The sequence below is a fragment of the Pelmatolapia mariae genome, linkage group LG16_19 (genome assembly GCF_036321145.2).
Source record: "Pelmatolapia mariae isolate MD_Pm_ZW linkage group LG16_19, Pm_UMD_F_2, whole genome shotgun sequence".
In the NCBI taxonomy this organism is placed as follows: domain Eukaryota; kingdom Metazoa; phylum Chordata; class Actinopteri; order Cichliformes; family Cichlidae; genus Pelmatolapia; species Pelmatolapia mariae.
Genome location: NC_086241.1, coordinates 5,192,024 through 5,210,342, shown reverse-complemented (window position 1 = coordinate 5,210,342; position 18,319 = coordinate 5,192,024). Strand labels below are relative to the sequence as shown.

Genomic DNA, 18,319 nt, shown 5'->3' with positions numbered 1-18,319 from the left:
GAACCGTCTTAATCATCAAACAGTTTGGCTGCAGTTTGCAGATTTCCTGTTGTGACTGGCTCCACTTTAAGGTCATTAAATTGTACATTAGTATTAACTAACTGACCTCATGCAGGGTTATCTCTGCTTTATTGGGAAATAGCTGTACAGAGTATTCAAATCTACTCAATTTGGGATAATTACAGGTATACTGCCCATGTTATGTCCTAAAAAGAAAGGAGGCTGAATTCTGAATGGATCTCAAATCACTGTATTATATAAGTGTAGCTTGAATGGAAAAACTTTAATGATAACCGTCTGTGAAGGTTCTCAGTCATCCAGGTCATCGTAGTCTAAGGAGCTTGGAAAGAAAAGCGTCTGGACTTCTTTAAGTTGCTTGAAGACGTTTCACCTCTCATCCGAGAAGCTTCTTCAGTTCTAGGGTCAAATGGTGGAGAGTCAAATGATAACCAAAATGCCCTTTTCATTCGCGCCCCTGTTTATCTCCTGTTTATTTCAGTTCTATTCATGTAGTGCCAATTTACAACTATAATCAGCTCAAGGCACCTTTTGCCCAATTTGTTCCATTATCAAAAAACAGAAAGTTTCTGTTATTGGTTTCTGTATTGAAAACAAGTAGCTCTTACATTACTTAATGGTTTCTTTGGTGTAGTATGAAGGTCCATAGCTAAAGTGTTTGTCAGTGAAAAAGCTGTCAAACTGACATTTATCTCGACCTTTGGCTCAGGTATAATTAACAGTTGGGATGTGATCCATTCTTTCATTTTCCAGTGCAAAATCTATGCCCTCCTTGTATGCAGATTTGCATTTTGCAAAACCACCCAGTGGGCTTAGTTTGCTGGGTATGTTAGATATCCATGCCCTGTGGTATTATACTTACTACAGATGCCAATATTTTTTTTTCAGGGCAGGAAAAAAGTTGCGTCATATTTTACTTGCACTGATGCTTTTGCATTAGCTTCCCATACACAGCAACAGCAGTCATCTTCCTGTCTTAGATGCTTTGCCTCCATACACATGACTTCATTTCACAACCTTCACCTCAGTCTCTAGAGGCTGCTTATTTAATCGTTTTGAAATCGCTCCATTTATTTTAAGAGCTTTGAGTTCAGAGCGCCAACTTTTGAACTGTATGAGATCAGTCTATGTTTTTTTCTCTGACTAATTTTACTGGCCGGGTTAATGATCACTCATGTTATTACTGGTGTGTGAAAACATTTAACTGCAATGGAGTTCTGCCTGTGTGTATCCATATCTGTGTGAGTGATGGATGTTTGACTACATACAAACTGAAATGCACTTTCTGAAATACAAATTAGACGGACGTCAAGGGAAAAAAACACAAACTTTATTATCATCTTTTTACAAAACATTTCAGAATCAACCTCAACAAATAATAGATCCAATACTGACCTTCATGGTGCAAACGATCAACTTTAAACATGATCTGACACATTTCCTCAAACAGCACCAAACAACGTACATCATATTACCTCATTGCTAACCTTTAACTTTTTGTTGCTCTAGCACAGAAAAAAAAGTGTTGACTCGGTTCATCAACAAAAGCAACAAAACAATAGGTTGACGACTTACAGAGCATTTTAGGGTGAAGAGAACATGAATGATGCCATGAGCATAAATGAGAAAAGTATGGCAATCAAAAAGGCAACTGAGTTGTTTGCAAAGTTGGTCTCGCTGTAAGGGGCTGCATCTTGGTTGACCTCTGTGCACACAACCAGCAGATACCCTGAACCTACAAGCACAACCATTATTGTGCAATTAACATGAAAAAATAAACACATTAATGGCTAGATTATAGAGAAATGGAATAGGTGGTTAGCCTCCGTGTGCCACATAAACTGTTCACATTAGCTTCTTTTGTTTTGTTGAACATTTGAGGCAGATGGTTGCCATGTAATATTTTAGACATTGTGTGGTCTGTAACATCTGCTGGATTGGTCTTTTTAGTGCTAGTGCAAAATATTTCTGCAAGTCTTTTTTGACAACAGGCAGCTATATACCTGATATCAAAATCTCATAGTAATGTGAACCATTTTTACCCACTCTGCTCAAGTAATTACAGTTAGAACAGTTTTACATTAACACAATGTTTAAAACGCATCAGCCCTCAATCAGTGAGTGCTCCATTTGTTCATCTGAATGCAGCCAGATGAGTGATAATGTACAATGTGGAGAGATACATTCACAATGTAAGTGTGAAAAGATGTGAAATGTAACAAAACAATATCACTGACTCTATACTCAAAAGTAATAACCCATATATAATCCATTCTATCCAAATACTCAGGACCTGGGCCAAATTTGTAATGGCCCGACCAATAGTTCATATAAGATTTATGCATACATGTATAAACACTTTGTAAGTAAATTGTGTAATTATTGTAATAGAGTCAGAATTTTTGAAACAGTGGGATTGAGAAAAAAATGTAATAGTTGCACGTCCTGCTATCTTTTTCAGCATTTCTTGCCTATATCTACCTCAGCTATCAAAAAGGTAAAAATATCCCCCAAAAACAATCTTCAGTCACATGACACATGAAGATATCCCCTAGTTTTGATCTTATAGCCTACACAAGCTGAAACAAGCGCTGCACTTGCTAAATAAATTTTTCTTGCAGAAAATACAGGAACATTTAGGCTTACATTTTTTATTTACCATAATGAAAAATAATTTCAGCATGTAATATTGTATGTATCTGGTGTAATAATATGGTAATTATTTAATACATCATCTGAAACCGACTTCATTTGAGGGTGACCTTCTTAACCTGGTAACGTTCGAAAACGTTTGCTAAATAATTGTTTACATCATTTAGCTTTGATGCACCTGATTGAAAATATACCCGTGTAATTACTATAGCCCAGTGTGACATGTAAATATTAGTTAAAAACACATATTTGAAGTACATTCAGCTTCAGATTGAGCAACAGGGCCAAACATTATGTGTCCATTTAGAGATAATGGTACATGTTCACAGGATCTTTCATTTCTGGTAGCATCAATATTCCCGTTGATGCTACCAGACCTTGGATTCTCAAACCTTTTGGGGCCAGGACCTCTTCATCATCCTAACAACAATTAAGCATATCTTTATTACCACCAGTGATCATGTATGCAGCTGAAAGTATTTCTATTCTGAAAAATATTTTAGCCTGATGTGCTGTGATGTGTCATACCAGTCAAAAGATATTGTGGGTGGGAGTAATGGAAACACTGTAGACATTTTGTTGGAGTAATTGGACCCAATGTGTAGGGATGCACTTATACATATAATGGCACAGTGGCATGACTCATCAGCCCTGGAAACTCGTGCCAGAATTCATAATCATTGTCAAATAATGATTGCTGATGACTGCCCCTCCATAAGTTTGGATCTGAGGTTTCCTCCTTTTAAAAAGGGAGTTTTTCCTCCCCACCAGCGCTAAGTGCTTGCTTATAGCAATTTTTCAGATTGTTGTGGCTATTTTCTCCTATCCTGTGTTTACCTTTCAACAGAAAGAACTGGTGCGAAACTAAATATATTATAATATTACTTGGCTTAATATTAACCCCTAACCCTAACCCTGTTTCTATAATGTTGGCCAAATTAAGCAAGCTGGCATATGGGTCATAATTAAAATCCAGTAGGAGATTGTCAGATGTTCATATGGACACTGACACTACCTAGTGGCAAGTTCTGAGTGCAGCTGCTTACTTCCAGAAACGCCCCTGTGAACACATACCATAAAATCAGTACAGTCACCCACAGTACTCTCTGTAATAGATGGCAGCTGCAGAGAGTTATACATACGTGTATGTAAGCACGGCTATCAACTGAATCATGTGTAAATACTTAAATTGAAAAATATGCTTTCAGTGTTTTAGATATCCCAACGTTTCATGCATGCTTACCAGTAATACTCTACACTTTCTGTTTCTAAAATGGCTTGCTTCCTACCACTTTGTAACAAGTGTCTTCAAGGACACTACCCATGAGCTTTTCAGCTCTTGTGATTTACAATGAAATCTTTACATGAGCTACATGTGAGTGCAAATATACACTAGACGATTCTGAAATCGCTCCATATGGCCCATGCTGCTTATACACAGTTGCTATGACATGACGACATGAATAATGTTTATATGGTGGTGGAGTATAGGTGAATAAAAGGGCTTTATTCATCGCATGCATTTGAATTTCACTCTTTGCTCCAGTCATTTCCTTGATATATTTTCATTTTTCTATCCCAGCTTTCTGTCAGGTCTCACGAGAAACTCAGAAAGGCTAATATTTATGCATTAGCACGGTTTCCTTTTTTTTTTTTGTTCAGGCTCACACCCTCGGTCATTTCAGACTGGAGTCAGAGTGATACACCCATCCCTTTCACTCTTCCATTTCCGTTTGGTTCCACCTGTTTGATTTTAAAATGAATGTGAAATGTAGTCTGGTTTGTGCGTCATGCAGATCATTCTATAGTGTACATACAATGCTAGGACGAACAGGCAAATGTCTACGGGCACAAAGTAAAGTACTAATTTCATCAATCATGAAATCAGTGTGAAATGAACTGGAATAAAGTAAATGATATAGCTGCTGAACTTTTGTGTTGATTAATGTATTGTCCCAGCTAGCAGTCTAAAAAATGGGTCAATGTAAAAGGATGTGGGGCTGGAGGAGGGACAACCTCAGTGTAAATTGTTAAACCAATACTTAGGTTTACTTTGTGTTTACTTTCAAGTGCCTGCATTACAAAAGAACAAGTATGGTGATATCTTATAAAACGCGAGGTACGACAGCGTGATGTAGTGCATGAGATGGCATGGAAGATGCTAGAGTGGAGTAAAACCTTTCAAAAATGTAAAACGAGGTGTGAGGAGTCCTAGCAACAGTGCAGATACACATGTTTACACTATATACTATAAATAATCAAAGTTAAAGTCACTTAAAAAATACCAAACACAGAGAAACCAATAAATTAGGTACAATGCCATTCATTCGCTCAAGGGTCATGTGATGCACTGAGGAAAGATGGGTTGAAACTAGAGTGTGCCCATTCCAGTGACTTCAGACGTCAGCCTAAAACAGTACAGGGAAGAAGGGGGAGGAAGGGGGAGGAAGGGGGAGGGGGGCGGGGGTAGACAGAAAATAAAACAACTGTGAAAGAAGAACTTTCGCTTGGCAGTGAAAGTTATGCTGCAATGGTTGCCTTTGTGCTTGAATTTTCTTGCTTGGTGCATTTTCTTCACAGAGACTTGACACCGTATTCTCATTGCACCCATTCACATAAAACAGATGTGGATACATAACCATGCAGTACTAAACCCTCTCATGAAGCCATGCAGTGGACTAAAAAAAACCAAAAACACACAAAAAAACATAAAAACAAAACAAAACAAAAACGGTGTTATGAAATAGTGAGTTGCATTACAGAGGCATCACATCACTCTTCTTACTAACAGCATTGCTCAGTAGCAATCATGTTTCCTGCCTTTTTTTCTTTATTTTTTTATTTTCCCTTTTTTTTTTAAATATTATTTTTACTCCTTGTAGACAATGGCACAAGAGGACTTTATAGGCAAATTTATATAACGATACCAAAAAGAAACACGATATTCTTGAAATGAGGCATGCTAAATAAATAGTTGAAGAAGCTGTTTGCTTGTTTTTTGGGGAAAATATGCTTATTCGCTGCATTGCAGGAAGTAAAATTAGAAGATCAATGGTATTCTGATGTGGGTTCTTTAAGTGTAAAGCTGGAGGAAGGGAGGACAGGTGAACACAAGTTACCTGGCTCTGCTGGAAGCTAACATAATCTACCTATTTAGACATCTGAAACTCACTACTTAATGTAAAATAAAGCTTCTTTGTAATTATCAAACTGTGCATTACTCTTTTTTTCATCTTTGGTCTGAAGAGAAGAGGGGATTTGATTTCCCTGTAACCAATCACCAGAGACCAAAGTATCCATCTGAATCAAATGTTGCTTTAAGCTCGATACCAAGCTTCGACCTCCAGAGTTTCAATATGAAGTCAACTTTGAAGTGACAAAAACTGATGAAAAAAACAACCTCAGGCTCGCTCTAAAAGCTGGATTTCTTACTCCAAAACTCAGTTTCCATAGACTCAGATGTTGAAATGCTCAAATCTAGAGCATGTAAACATGTTTACAGCTTGGCACAAAATAATTTTCTTCCTCCTGAACCCCTGTATAGGAGGGGTATATACTCAATTTAAACTGCATTTGGCCATAATTCATGCAGTGTAGTGGCACGACTGTTCTGACCAAAGTACAAAGTAACAGTGCTCAACTCCAAATTTTTGAAGACATATAAAGTATCCAGTCTCAGCCTTTGAATAACTGTCCACTGTAGTGACCACTATGCGTGAAAGAGTTGTTTTCTTGTATTCGTGTCAGTGTTGATGGTATACTTCCACATAAACCACTACATTGGACACTGATGTGTGACTCCATACCCTGCCACCCACTCCAAAGGTGATGTTATCCACCTAAGCGGACATGTAAAAAAAATCTTTGAAAAGTACATGTTATTGGTACCACCTCCTTTCCAAACGCCTTCGATGCTTGTTTCCTGTGGGGGAACACGGCGGGTCTACGTGCCGCGCTGGATAAGATAGCGCTGTGCGAGGCGGCTGCTGGGTTTGCTTCACATTGCTCCTTACCCATCACCCTACCGTGTGGCTTGTTATGTCTTCCCAATGTTGTGTCACATTCATGTGCTTTTTTGTGCAGAGGAGTTTTTTTGTTTCCTGTTCTCGTGCTGTCCTACCATGGAAGCATAGCATGAGAAGGGGTCTCTTTTTTTCCTCTTGTACTTTCCCATTGTAATGTACATTTCAATGTTTTTCTCTCCAATGCTACCAATCTCCGACTGTATCCCCATGTGATGTTTGTGTGTCTATGTAAGGTCGGGGGGGGGTCCCATTTCACTGCAGGACCCCCCTGCATGTGACGAATAAAGCCTTGATTGATTGATTGGTATTCCATATTATATATTCTGTATTTATATATGTGTATATATGGTATATTTATGCTTATATCCTTACTCTCATTCCTCTTTATTGTATCTGTAACATGCAACTTCTGTCGGTGCTGTGCTACTGGAACCTGAATTTCCCAGAAGAACCCACCCGAGGGATTAATAAAGTTTCATCTCATCTCATCTCATCTAAAAAAAAAAAGAAATTTAAAAATCTTTTTTCATGCCTAAGGATGAATAAAAATACTTAAGAAAACAAATCCTGATTAAGGTTGTCATAATTCATGCGTGAAAAGGTTAAAGAAATTAAAAAAGAGAAGAGAAAGAAGAGAGAGAAAGTAAAAGTATTCTCTCATTAATATATATTTATTTCACAACATTGTCGGTGTAATTTAGGATAAAAAACTGTGACAATATATAAGCCATGCGAGGTCCAAATGCCGATGGAACTGACTGATCTGATAAGATGGATGGAGGTGGTACAAGTGGTGGTTCAAGTCGCTGAAATGGACCTCTCATCCATGTTGGTTTTTGGTTCCTTTTGAAGGATTTTTAATGCAGATACCTCACGTGTGTTTAGACATGTTTGATTGTACTAACAGACCATCGAAAAAAGCTGACTCCAAATATTAGTTTGTGAAATTCAACAAAAGAAATCTTTATAGCATTAATTAGCACTAGTATCTGTGTTTCTGGGTTGTACCTGTAAAGTCTAGGGAGAAATCCATGACAACAGCTTGCCATTAATAGCCTTGATTAGCTAATGAGTCACTGGATCACCTGCTATATATTCTACAAATAGCTGTTTCATGTCACATTACCAGATAAATCATGTGGACTCAACAGGTCTGAACAAAAGGCTTTTAGATGTGTTTCTGGGTGGATCTGTTTCCTTTAAGTAACAGCTGCTTCCCATTTAAGACACAGAAATTGTTATTGATTTTCTTGTCAACATTTCTGCAAAAAACAGTGAATAAGCATATTTTCCAAAGTGAAAACTATTTTTTTTAATCTATACACTGGCTACATCGATTGTTAAACAGACCCCGGTGTCAATACAGGCCTCTTACAGGCTAGAGCTGAAGTTATATGCACAACTAGCAAAGCAAAAGTCCCACAGGATAACACATAGAGGTTTATCGTAAAGTTGTGGTTTTGATGTTAGCTTCTGAAAACAGAACCAGATTTGTGGCGACTTCAGGATGTTGTCATGGATGAAGGGTCATTCCACATGGCGGCCACGTCCCTGAACCTGCCATTGGAATTGCGGGAAAGCAGTAGCCATTAGTTTCTTTGTGGGCTGTTCTCTAAAATCGCCTTTAGAAGTTAAAAACAAAAATATCTTTGTGCATGTGGGTTCCCCTGCACTAATGCTGATAACATATGACTTTGAGGTGCAGGTAGCCTGTGGACATCAGTGCCGTTCTGTTTTCTCAGAGCTGTGGATTTTACATTTATTTTCACTGGTGATAATGAATTAGAGGTTTCGCTGGATAGAGGGGAAACAGAGGTAGTGGAGCATGCCAAGAAAACTTAAAAACTGTTTCACACTATCTACTGGTATGAATACTATCTTACTACACAGCCCCCGCTCTTTAGTCCTGCATGGGATTTAGATGTAGCCGTCTTGGAGTCATTTTCTTTTTATTTAATTACACTGATAGCTTATGTGCAAAAACACAGTCTTACAGCAGTTATATCTCTAAATTAAGCTCGCAGAGATTGTATACCTTCTTGTGTCAGCCAACTTTGTGAACTGAAGTAAGCATTGAACATTTGATGATTCATTTATTGATCATCCAATTTACTAATCTGCAGGTTCTGTTCAAAGGCACAGCTTACTCGTTCCAGTAGTTGGCCTTGCTCCCATGAGCCACTTACTTGCAAAGAGTGTTCTCCCAGAAACTTACTGCATTTTAATGTCTACACTTGGTTGGATGTAAAGAACAAAAGTCAAAAGGAACAACCAAAGGGAAATAGGGGGGGAAACCCAGCATGGCTCACATTATTCATGGGCTTATCTGTTGCTTGTGTAAATCTGACAGATTTTTTTTTTTTCTTTGCATTTTCTGGAGACTCATCAAAGTCTCAGTGTCAAAAGTAAACTTGTCAGCAATCTCCTTTTATTCCAAATAGCCCAATCAGAGAGAGAAGCTTTCTTGGATCTTCACTATGAGCATGCTCATTCAGATGTTACTTTTATCTTTAATGTTGTGCTTGAGCCCAGCAGAGTTGAAAGGTTACCTGGCATTGATGAGATACTGGGCCAGGCTGATGTTAGCGGGGGTCCCTGTGATGGTAATCTGACGCTCTGATGAGCCCTCCATGGCATTTGCAATTTTGATCTGCGCCCCAGACATCTGTCGAATCTCATTTATTTTGGTGCCCTGGCGTCCAATAATGCACCCTATTAACTGTGGGGAAAAAGCAAAAGTCTTTGAATCTGAAGCAAGGCAATCACTGTGCTGTCTTACAATATTTATACAAAATGCCAACTAGATTTAATTCAAAATGGAAGTGTAATGGCTTATGAAATGGACTGAGTTTAATTTCAGAAAGGCTGATTAATGATGGCATGGTCAGTAGCATGTGGGGTCATTCTGTTGGGCCAACGGTAAGAAGTAAGGTTTGCAGGATCACTGCTGGTAATGGCAATCATTTCTTCTTTATAACACTTACAGTTTTAAAAAGATGGCATCTCACTGCAATCATTATTTCTATATATTTATATTATATTCGCCTCTGTCAGTGCACCCCAGGGCAGCTGTGGCTACAATGTAGCTTGCCATCACCAGTGTGTGAATGTGTGTGTGAATGACTGAATGTAGTGTGAAGCGCTTTGGGGTCCTTAGGGACTAAGTAAAGTGCTATACAAATGCAGGCCATTTACCATTTTACCATTTATTAAAAAAAAGTTTCCATAGGACTGCATAGGATAGTACGGCTTAGGTGTGAAAAGTTACATCTGAACAAACCACAAGACTTCTGGAACAGTGTCATTAGGACAGATGAGACCAAATTGGAGATTTTTGCAATTTCATCTGGCGAAAACAGCATACCAGCACAAACGCCTCATACCAAGTGATCTCAGGAGCTTGGAAAGAAGGCAAAAGGACCTTTTTAAGTTTGTTAAACTTTCAAACTTTACAACAACCTTAAAGAAATGCAGTTGTCTCCTTGTCAAGCTCCTAAGACTACCATAACCTGGATGAGTTCCACGGTAGTAGAGCAGTAATGATTTGGGCTTATTTTGCAGCCACAGGACCTGTGCAACTTCAAGTCAGTAATTCGACCGTTAATTTGGCCAAAACTGACTCTTTCAGTAGGACAATGATCCCAAACACATTAGCACATCTATGAGAGAATGGCTGAAAAATAAAGAATTCAAGGTGTTTAAATGACCCAGTCAAAAGTGCAGACCTGAGTGAAATGCTGTGGGACCTTAAGAGAGCTGTGCATAAACAAATGCCTGCACACGTCAATGGCTTTTACAAATGTTGTAAAAAGCCTTACGTCATTAAGAAAATGATTACTTTAAGTTGGTTCAACAAGCTACAAAATCGTGGAGTTTGCTTAGTTTTCCACATGACTGTATTCTTGAAATTGATGTCTCGTGAAACCTTTCCAGCATTACTTACATCATTAGGAATGGTGAGTTCATGGGTGCTGGCTGGTGGACTGGCATCCAAACCTGCACCACGGACATTATAAGAAAAGACATTGCAATTTCATTACTTTAGCAGAGTTCATCTCTAAAAGGAGGTTTGTTTTCTTTTTTTTATCAAAGGTAGCACATCCACCTAGCAGCAGGTCAGCTGTGTTAAAATAAACTACCCTGTTTTTTCTGGCTTCATATTAATCAAGGCAGTACGAGTAATGCCTAGTAAAGTGCAGCCACTAGAATTTTTTTTAGCTGCTGTTGATTATTTAATTTATATTTATTAAGTGAAAGAAATGAAAAACATATTTCCCAAATTACACAGCAAAATTAAATTAAATTTCCTGCTTGGAGAGAAAAGGAAACACATTCAGAAGGGGGATCATGAACTTTGTTTAATCAGTTACTCATTCCATGTACAGCTATGCAGACAGGCACAGTAAGGGTTAAAAAAAGAAGAGAGAACGCTGTGTGACTGCTCAGGTAACAAAATTAAAAGATATACAGCTGCCATGAAATAAAATCTAACAACCACCATGGGATAGATGACCCTACGTAAAACACACGAGGAATCAATAGAAGTGTGAATTGAATGCACCTACAAGTCAAACTCCAGAAAACATCAACAGCATATAATGGAAATCAGGTTAAAGCCGCTTATTTACTAATGCTGTTCCGGTATATCAGCCGTGTAATTGGTTTCTTACATCTATACCCTCAGCGTGACTTCCCCCTGCCTTATCTCAGCGCCATGTAAGAGTCATTGTTTTGTTATTTACAGTCTGAGTAGCTTGTCTCCTTTGCTCTCTGTTTCACCCATTAGGTTTATTTCACTTTTTGAGATCAGAGGAGCGACCGATGAGGGGAGACGACGTTATTTGAGTTGTCAAAAAATCCAGAACTTGATATGTGGATATAAATGGAATAAAAGTACCATGGTGGCTTAAGTGTGATTAATCATAACTCCAAACCTTTGTGAAACCCTTCACCGTAACTTGACATGCATCTCACAAGAAATGCAACGTTGACTCAACACAATGATTGTGATTAGCCCATTCAGTACTGTTGTTTCACGGTACTGTCCACTTCTTCTTTCGCCGCTAGGTCAAAGAGAGAAACTCCATCACCAACTAGTGTTTTGGTGTTGAAACTGCAGATCAACAAACCAGCACATGGCCTTTTTGTGTGGCGTCTGCATGTTCTCCCTGTGCATTGGGTCACCAGGCCTCATAAAATATCCTTATATTCTGTTTTATCTCAGCCCAGCATACTTGTCTCAAAAGTTACACTCAATTTCAAGAGTTTTGCCGTCCTGTTTATTTATTTTCCCAACAAGTTAGAATTTGAAAAAATAAAATAAAACATGGAAGAAAAGAAAAGCCAAACCAATAACCTACAACCTTGCTAGACTGAAATATGCATTCCACAGAGGTGAACTACAGATGTTTCTTATCCACCCGGACTACTCCCGAAATCCTTGAATCCGCATAAATCTCATAGGTGACCTTTTTTTGATCTCAAAATGCTAAGTTTGCATTTCTGCATTCATAATAGCTAAGGCTTTTGGATAAAAACGTACTCGTGAGACCTTCATTTGATCAACTGCACAGATGCAGAGGTTGCGATGCACATAGGCTAATATAAACACCAAGAGCTATAAAAGAGCTAGAGGTACAATTATTATTGTAGAATCGGGCCTGTCGCATTAGAGTTTCCCTCCTTAATGGAAAGTCAACAGCATAAACAATTTGCCCTGTTTCCAAGAGATAATGCAGTTTGGAATACATCATTTTAAAGTGAAGCCCGAAGGCATTTTTTTCCTCTCAGTGGCAAAATATCAGACATATCCAAGAAAAAAAACATACATGGACAAATCAAAGAAAGATAGAAACTACAGGGGCCAAGACATGCTGTGCCAAAATAGAGATAAGGTGCAAGGTAGGGAAAGAGAAAAATGTTTCTCTGGATGCAAAGAGAAGGAAGTATCTATCGGGCCTCGTGGGTACGTACCAGGGAAAGCAGGGGTGGTCTGTCCGAGAGGGGTAAAGGGGGTTTGCTGCATAGCCAACTGGTGGAGCTTGGTCAACTGCTGAAGGGTTAGGAGGGAAAGTAGAACTAAGAGGTTACTGTTACACAGGTCACACCAAGAAATGAAGCCAACCAAAACTAGAGTGAAGAAACGGTGAGGAAAAGGAGGCCATGGCACGGGGTGGTGGAGGATAAAAAGTAAGAGAAAAAGAGATACAGAGAGAGGATGATTGTCTGTCGTGGAGATGGAATCTATTAGATAATTTGATATTTTCCTTTCTGTTCTACCTGTTTCCTTATCATTTTAACATAGTGATTTTGAAAATGTGGACCCACTGGTGAGCACATTAACATTAACTGCAGGAAATAATTTTTATTGCCCTCTTAATTACCACATGTCTTTCTAAATGGCGGGTTTGACTCACACTCGGAGAACTCATATGACTGCAAGAGCACCTGCTCTCCCAGCCAGTATGGTCACAGGATGTCCATCCGCTGCTGTATATCATTTCCATCAGGAATAAGGGAAGGCCGATACTTTAAAGGCTTCCTCTCCTTTTAAGAGGAGTTTTAATGAGGGAGGAAGAGGGTGTCAGGCCCGTACTTGAGTGATTGTACCGTCAACCACCACCTCCACTGGCATCAATCATTGCCCAACTTTGAATTAGTGGATCTGACACAAGGTAGCTCTTGAGATGCTCTTACGACAAGGACAGATGAAGGCAGATTATTAATGGAGACTATATGGTCCACTGGAATTAAAGAGCTGTCTACATCAAAACTGACATTACTGTCTTTGCCTTGATCGTTAACACCAGGAGCCACTGGCTTGTTATCGACCAGATCTTTCTGGTAGTTCAGCCACAATAAAACCTTAAACTATAGACAGCCAGTGGTTCTGAAAGTGGAAGGGCTTTATAGCTTTTCTCATAAGAGCTGATCTAATCTGCATCTAATCAAATGTCTGCTCTTTAGATACGAAACAACGCAGGTTTGTTTCATAATTAAATTTTTAAAAAGAGACTAAGAACTCACATCTGGGTGTGGTATGGCGTACTGTCCCTGAATTGTGTAGGCCTGAAAGGTAAAACATAGAAGAAAAATCAGACTTCAGTATCAGAGGGAAAAAAAATCAAATAAAGAACAAATCAGCTTTTACACTTTCAAACACTTTCAAAAAGCCTTTCAGTCACTTACAAACACTCATCTTGGGCATGAACGTTATCATCATTTTGGGCTTCAATCAATTCTTTGAAGTGTTCTTTTTTCTGGAGTGGAATGATTGTACCGCATACATCTTTAATTACTTTAAACATACAAGAATTGCGTGCACAAGCTTGAATTTATTGTCGATTTTCCCTCAATCACACAGGGTCAAACGTTTACGTACACGCTTTAATTTATACCTACACTCACTTAAATCTTTTAATAAGTGGTGCTAAAGGTTCTACAATGCCTTTTAAGTTGTTAATGAGTTGCTGCCTACAACTCATAGTTTCTTTTTGCCAGAATAAAAATGATTTGATTGACAGGTGAAGGTCTTTTAAAGCCATTCCTTAAAGACCTACAGATTCCAAGATCAAGGATGTTCCAAGCTGACCAAGCAACAATCCCCTGCTCAAAAATCAACACCTTTAAGCTCAATTGAACCCATATGGGCAAGTCAAATACCATCTGGAGAAAAGTTTTATGTTTGGAGGAGTAAAGGTGAGGCTTTCAAACCTATGAACACTGCACCAACTGTCAAGCATGGTGGTGGTGGGATCATGCTCTGGAACAGTTTTTCTACTTTTGGTAGTGGTGCATTCCACAAAGTGGATGAAACAATAAAGGAGGACTACCTTCACCTTAAACGTTACCTCAGTTTAACATTATGTCAGAAACTTGCTCATGGCTTCCAAAAGTGTCTAGCTGATGTGCAACTTCCACTAATATTTAACCAAATATTAGTTAGTGGTGTAGTTATATATGTGACCCAGTGTAAATATTTTTGACCCTGTTTCAAACTTACATTCAATTAAAACGTCATTAAAGATGTATAATGTACAATCATTCCACACTGGATGAAAAACAGTAAAAATAAAAAAAAATCGATAAAAACACAAAATAACCTTGACCTTCATGACCAGGATGAATATATGTAAACTTCTAACCACAACTGAATATTGCTTTTCCTTATTATCTGTCTATGTACTATATATAATGTATATATTACATATAATACCGATTATAAATTTTGGTATGTGTTTCTGGTAGTAATGACATTAAAGTGATGATTCACTTAATTTTATGCGTCATTAGCAATGACATTAACTAAAATTAATTGATGATCCACTTAAGTGTTAGCATATTCAAAGCAGTATCAGAAAAAGCTTATTATATGTAGATGAAGTGCAATGACATCCAAGTCTTGGAAGTCCAAAAATACAGTAAAATATATCCGATGACTGGCAGAAAATGTTTCATAATGTCCATAAAGCGCATTTGCTGATGGCTGCCAATGCAACTTAGTGCTGCTTTATGACTCCTTATTTTTGGTTCTCCTGTTTCATCTTTAATTCATGGATTCAACTGTATAAACAAAATAGCTGCCTCAGTCTCAGGTGAGTAATTGTTCAAATCCCAGTCTAGACTGTGTATGTATATACTAATGTTAAAGCATATTGGTCAACTGAATTACCTTATTTTGGACAGATGTTTTTGCATTTCTGTCTGTGCATGTTTTTTTGTTTTTGTTTTTCTAAATCAGACTCGTGTAAGTCGTTTTCTAAAGGCTTCAGATGTGGGGTTTTTTCCATTTAACACCCAGTGATGATGATTATTCCCAGACAAAAGGAAAATTGGAGTCATTACAAGTTCTTATGTGCTCTGTTCCTCCAGCGTATCTCTTGTTTGCTAAGTTTTCAAATCCATTCAACAGCTTTTAGTCCAAATCTGCAATTAACTTATAGATATGGCTGGACAGACATTAGTATGCACCCAGCATTCTTGTTGACATTAATGCCATTGTTACTGATTCACACATTATGGTGCCGCTACCGTCCCTGCTTCTCTCTTTCTCTATCCGGTGCACTCAAACAACAATGACTGTCTAGACAAAATGCACTCACCAGCCACTTTTTTTAGGTACACCTGTTAGGTACACCAGCTGCTTGTTAATACATATATTAAATCGGAAAATTCACATGGCAACAACTCAATGCACTTAGGCATATAGACATGGTCAAGACCAGAGAATTGGAATGTGGAATGGTTGTTGGTGCCAGGCAGGCTGGTCTGAGTATTTCAGAAACTGCTGATTGGCTAGGACTTTCCCACAGAACTATCTCTAAGGGTTTCTGGAGTCCAAAAAAGAGAAAGTATCCAGAGAGCAGCAGTTCTCTGAGTGAAAATGGAGGAGAAAAGACTGGCCAGATTACTTTAAAGTTAACAGTAAAGTCAGAGTAGCTTAAATAACTACTTGTAACAACCAAGGTAAGGAGAGGATCATCTCTGAATACATAGCTTGAACCTTAAAGCAGATGGGTTACAGCAGCAGACAGCGTGCCATTCCTGTCAACTAAAAAACAGGAAGCCGAGGCTACAATTCACATAGATTTATCAAAACTGAACAACATAAGATTGGAAAAACATTGCTGGGCTCAATGAGTCCAGATTTCTGCTTTGACTTTCAGTTGGTAGGGTCAGAATTTGAGATTAGCAAAATTGAAACATGGTTCCATCCTGCACTGTATCAACACTTCTTTTGCTGTTCATGGTATAATGGTGTGGAGGACATTTCTGGCACACTTTAGTTCCCTTAGTAGCCAGTAAGGCTTGTTTAAACACCCCAGCCTGCTTTCAGCAGGATACCACACCATGTGATAAAACTCAAGCCAACTCAAAATGTTTTTTGAATATGTCAATGAATTGGCTACGCAATTGACATCCACAGTCCCGATCCAATTGAGCACATGTGGGGTGTGATGGAACAGGAGGTTCACATCATGGATGTGTTGGAGAAGAATCTGCAGTAACTGATGCTATCGTGTCAATGTGGACCAAAATCTCTGAGGAATGTCTCCAGTAACCTTGTTGAATCCAAGACATTAAATAAGGCAGTTCTGACACCAACAAGTGGTCCAACTGGGTACCAACTAGGTGCACCTAATCAAACTAATAAAATTGAGCATTTGTCATTTCCACAAATGCAAGATCATTTAAATATAAGTCAGTCAAATATAAGCCACCTTCATTTCATGGTGACAATGCTAGTTCTGACTGAGAGGTTCCTACTGCTACAAAAGCCAAGCAACCAGATATAAATTACTACAGGAATAAAACTCCTATTTTTACTGAAGCCGCTCCCCCAATATAAAACAACTAATGCTGGAATTTTTGTGACAATCATCCTTGTCAGAACCAATTTCTCTCTTTTCTATGCAAAAGCAACAACTATTAGGTAGTTTAACACAGTAGTAGTTGATCAATATAAAAGTACCCATTGTGTCTTATGACACAGTAGGTTTAATTACATTTAAGAAGTGCTCTCTCATCTACGGCTTTCCATTTATTCCAGCCTAAAACATGAAAATTGAATGATTTGTACATCAGTCATTCACCCCAACCACATCCTTAGAAGTTTCTAAATGTCATTTAAAAAATACGATACAACCAGCTAATATGCTGCACCTAAATCTGCTAAATAATATAGTTTAGTCTTATATAAAATTTATTTTTAGGAGACAGAGTTGCAGAAATTGCAAGTGTGCGAATAAAAGTTAACAGAAGCTTGCACTAAAGAGGCAGTGATTCTGATGCTGCAGCAAAAGCCTCAAGTTGGCTGTAGGCACAAACTAACAAGCTAAAGCTAGTTCAGCACTTACCTGGCCACCAGAAAAAATGACAGGGGTGGAGGTGGGCTTTGGGCGGTAAGGGATAGTGGCACCTTTTGGTGGGGACTAGGAGAAAGGAAAGTCAGAGTCAGTCTAAAGCAGGATAATTGCAAATGTAAGTGCGTCAAACTCACATCTGCACAAGAATTGCTTTACTTTAGCTCAACAAGACGAACGGAAATGTGTTTAAAGATGAGCAAATTATAAAGCTAAAGTAGCCAATTAGCTGAGCAGGATGCTTGCCACAATTTGTCTGAAGGTAACAGAGCATGCTAAGTGAAAAGATTAAAATCAGTTCATTATTGTACCAAGGAAATTTTCCCAAAACCTAGTCCCACATATAGCAAGTAAACTCCATTGTTTTGGCAAAAGTGGCTACAAGGTGATGCTAGTTTCTGTTTTGTTACCTCTTGTTAGCTTTTGTTCCCCGTCTTTAGAGCTGTTATGCTAAGCTACACTAGCTAAATGGTGGTTGTAGCTTCTTATTTAATGCATATATTTAGTGGTACTGATGTGCTCTTTTTTTTTGTTAATAAAACCTAGAAAAGAAAAAAACAGAGAGTGAACAGTTCTGTAAAATACTGTAATATTTTTTGACTTGGTGTATCACTGTGTGCAGTGTAATGCATATGAAGCGGGATAGCATCCACCCACTTATCAATTCACATATATAATCATATTTTCCAAAGTGCTTTTCTGCAGAAAAGCAGAGGAATTATTCTGAGGCAATAAAGTGTCTTGCTGAGAGAAACGTTATCG

General features: G+C 38.3%; 1 protein-coding gene across 11 annotated transcripts in view; it reads right to left on the bottom strand.

The window, feature by feature from the left end:
* Positions 1-1,326: 1,326 nt before the first annotated feature.
* pcbp3 (poly(rC) binding protein 3) overlaps positions 1,327-18,319 on the bottom strand; it is an 80,196-nt gene continuing 63,203 nt past the window's right edge. For 5 of the 11 annotated variants that reach the window (XM_063497047.1, XM_063497046.1, XM_063497052.1 and 2 more), the window contains 6 exons: positions 17,552-17,626; positions 13,722-13,763; positions 12,669-12,747; positions 10,639-10,691; positions 9,245-9,414; positions 5,110-8,252 (listed from right to left, as the gene is read on the bottom strand). In XM_063497047.1, the coding sequence (XP_063353117.1) occupies positions 8,198-8,252; positions 9,245-9,414; positions 10,639-10,691; positions 12,669-12,747; positions 13,722-13,763; positions 17,552-17,626 (474 nt within the window). In that variant the 3' untranslated portion in view covers positions 5,110-8,197. Of the gene's footprint in view, positions 5,079-5,109; positions 8,253-9,244; positions 9,415-10,638; positions 10,692-12,668; positions 12,748-13,721; positions 13,764-17,551; positions 17,627-18,319 lie in introns of those variants that run through there. The other 6 variants (XM_063497054.1, XM_063497056.1, XM_063497055.1 and 3 more) reach the window with 3 other exon arrangements.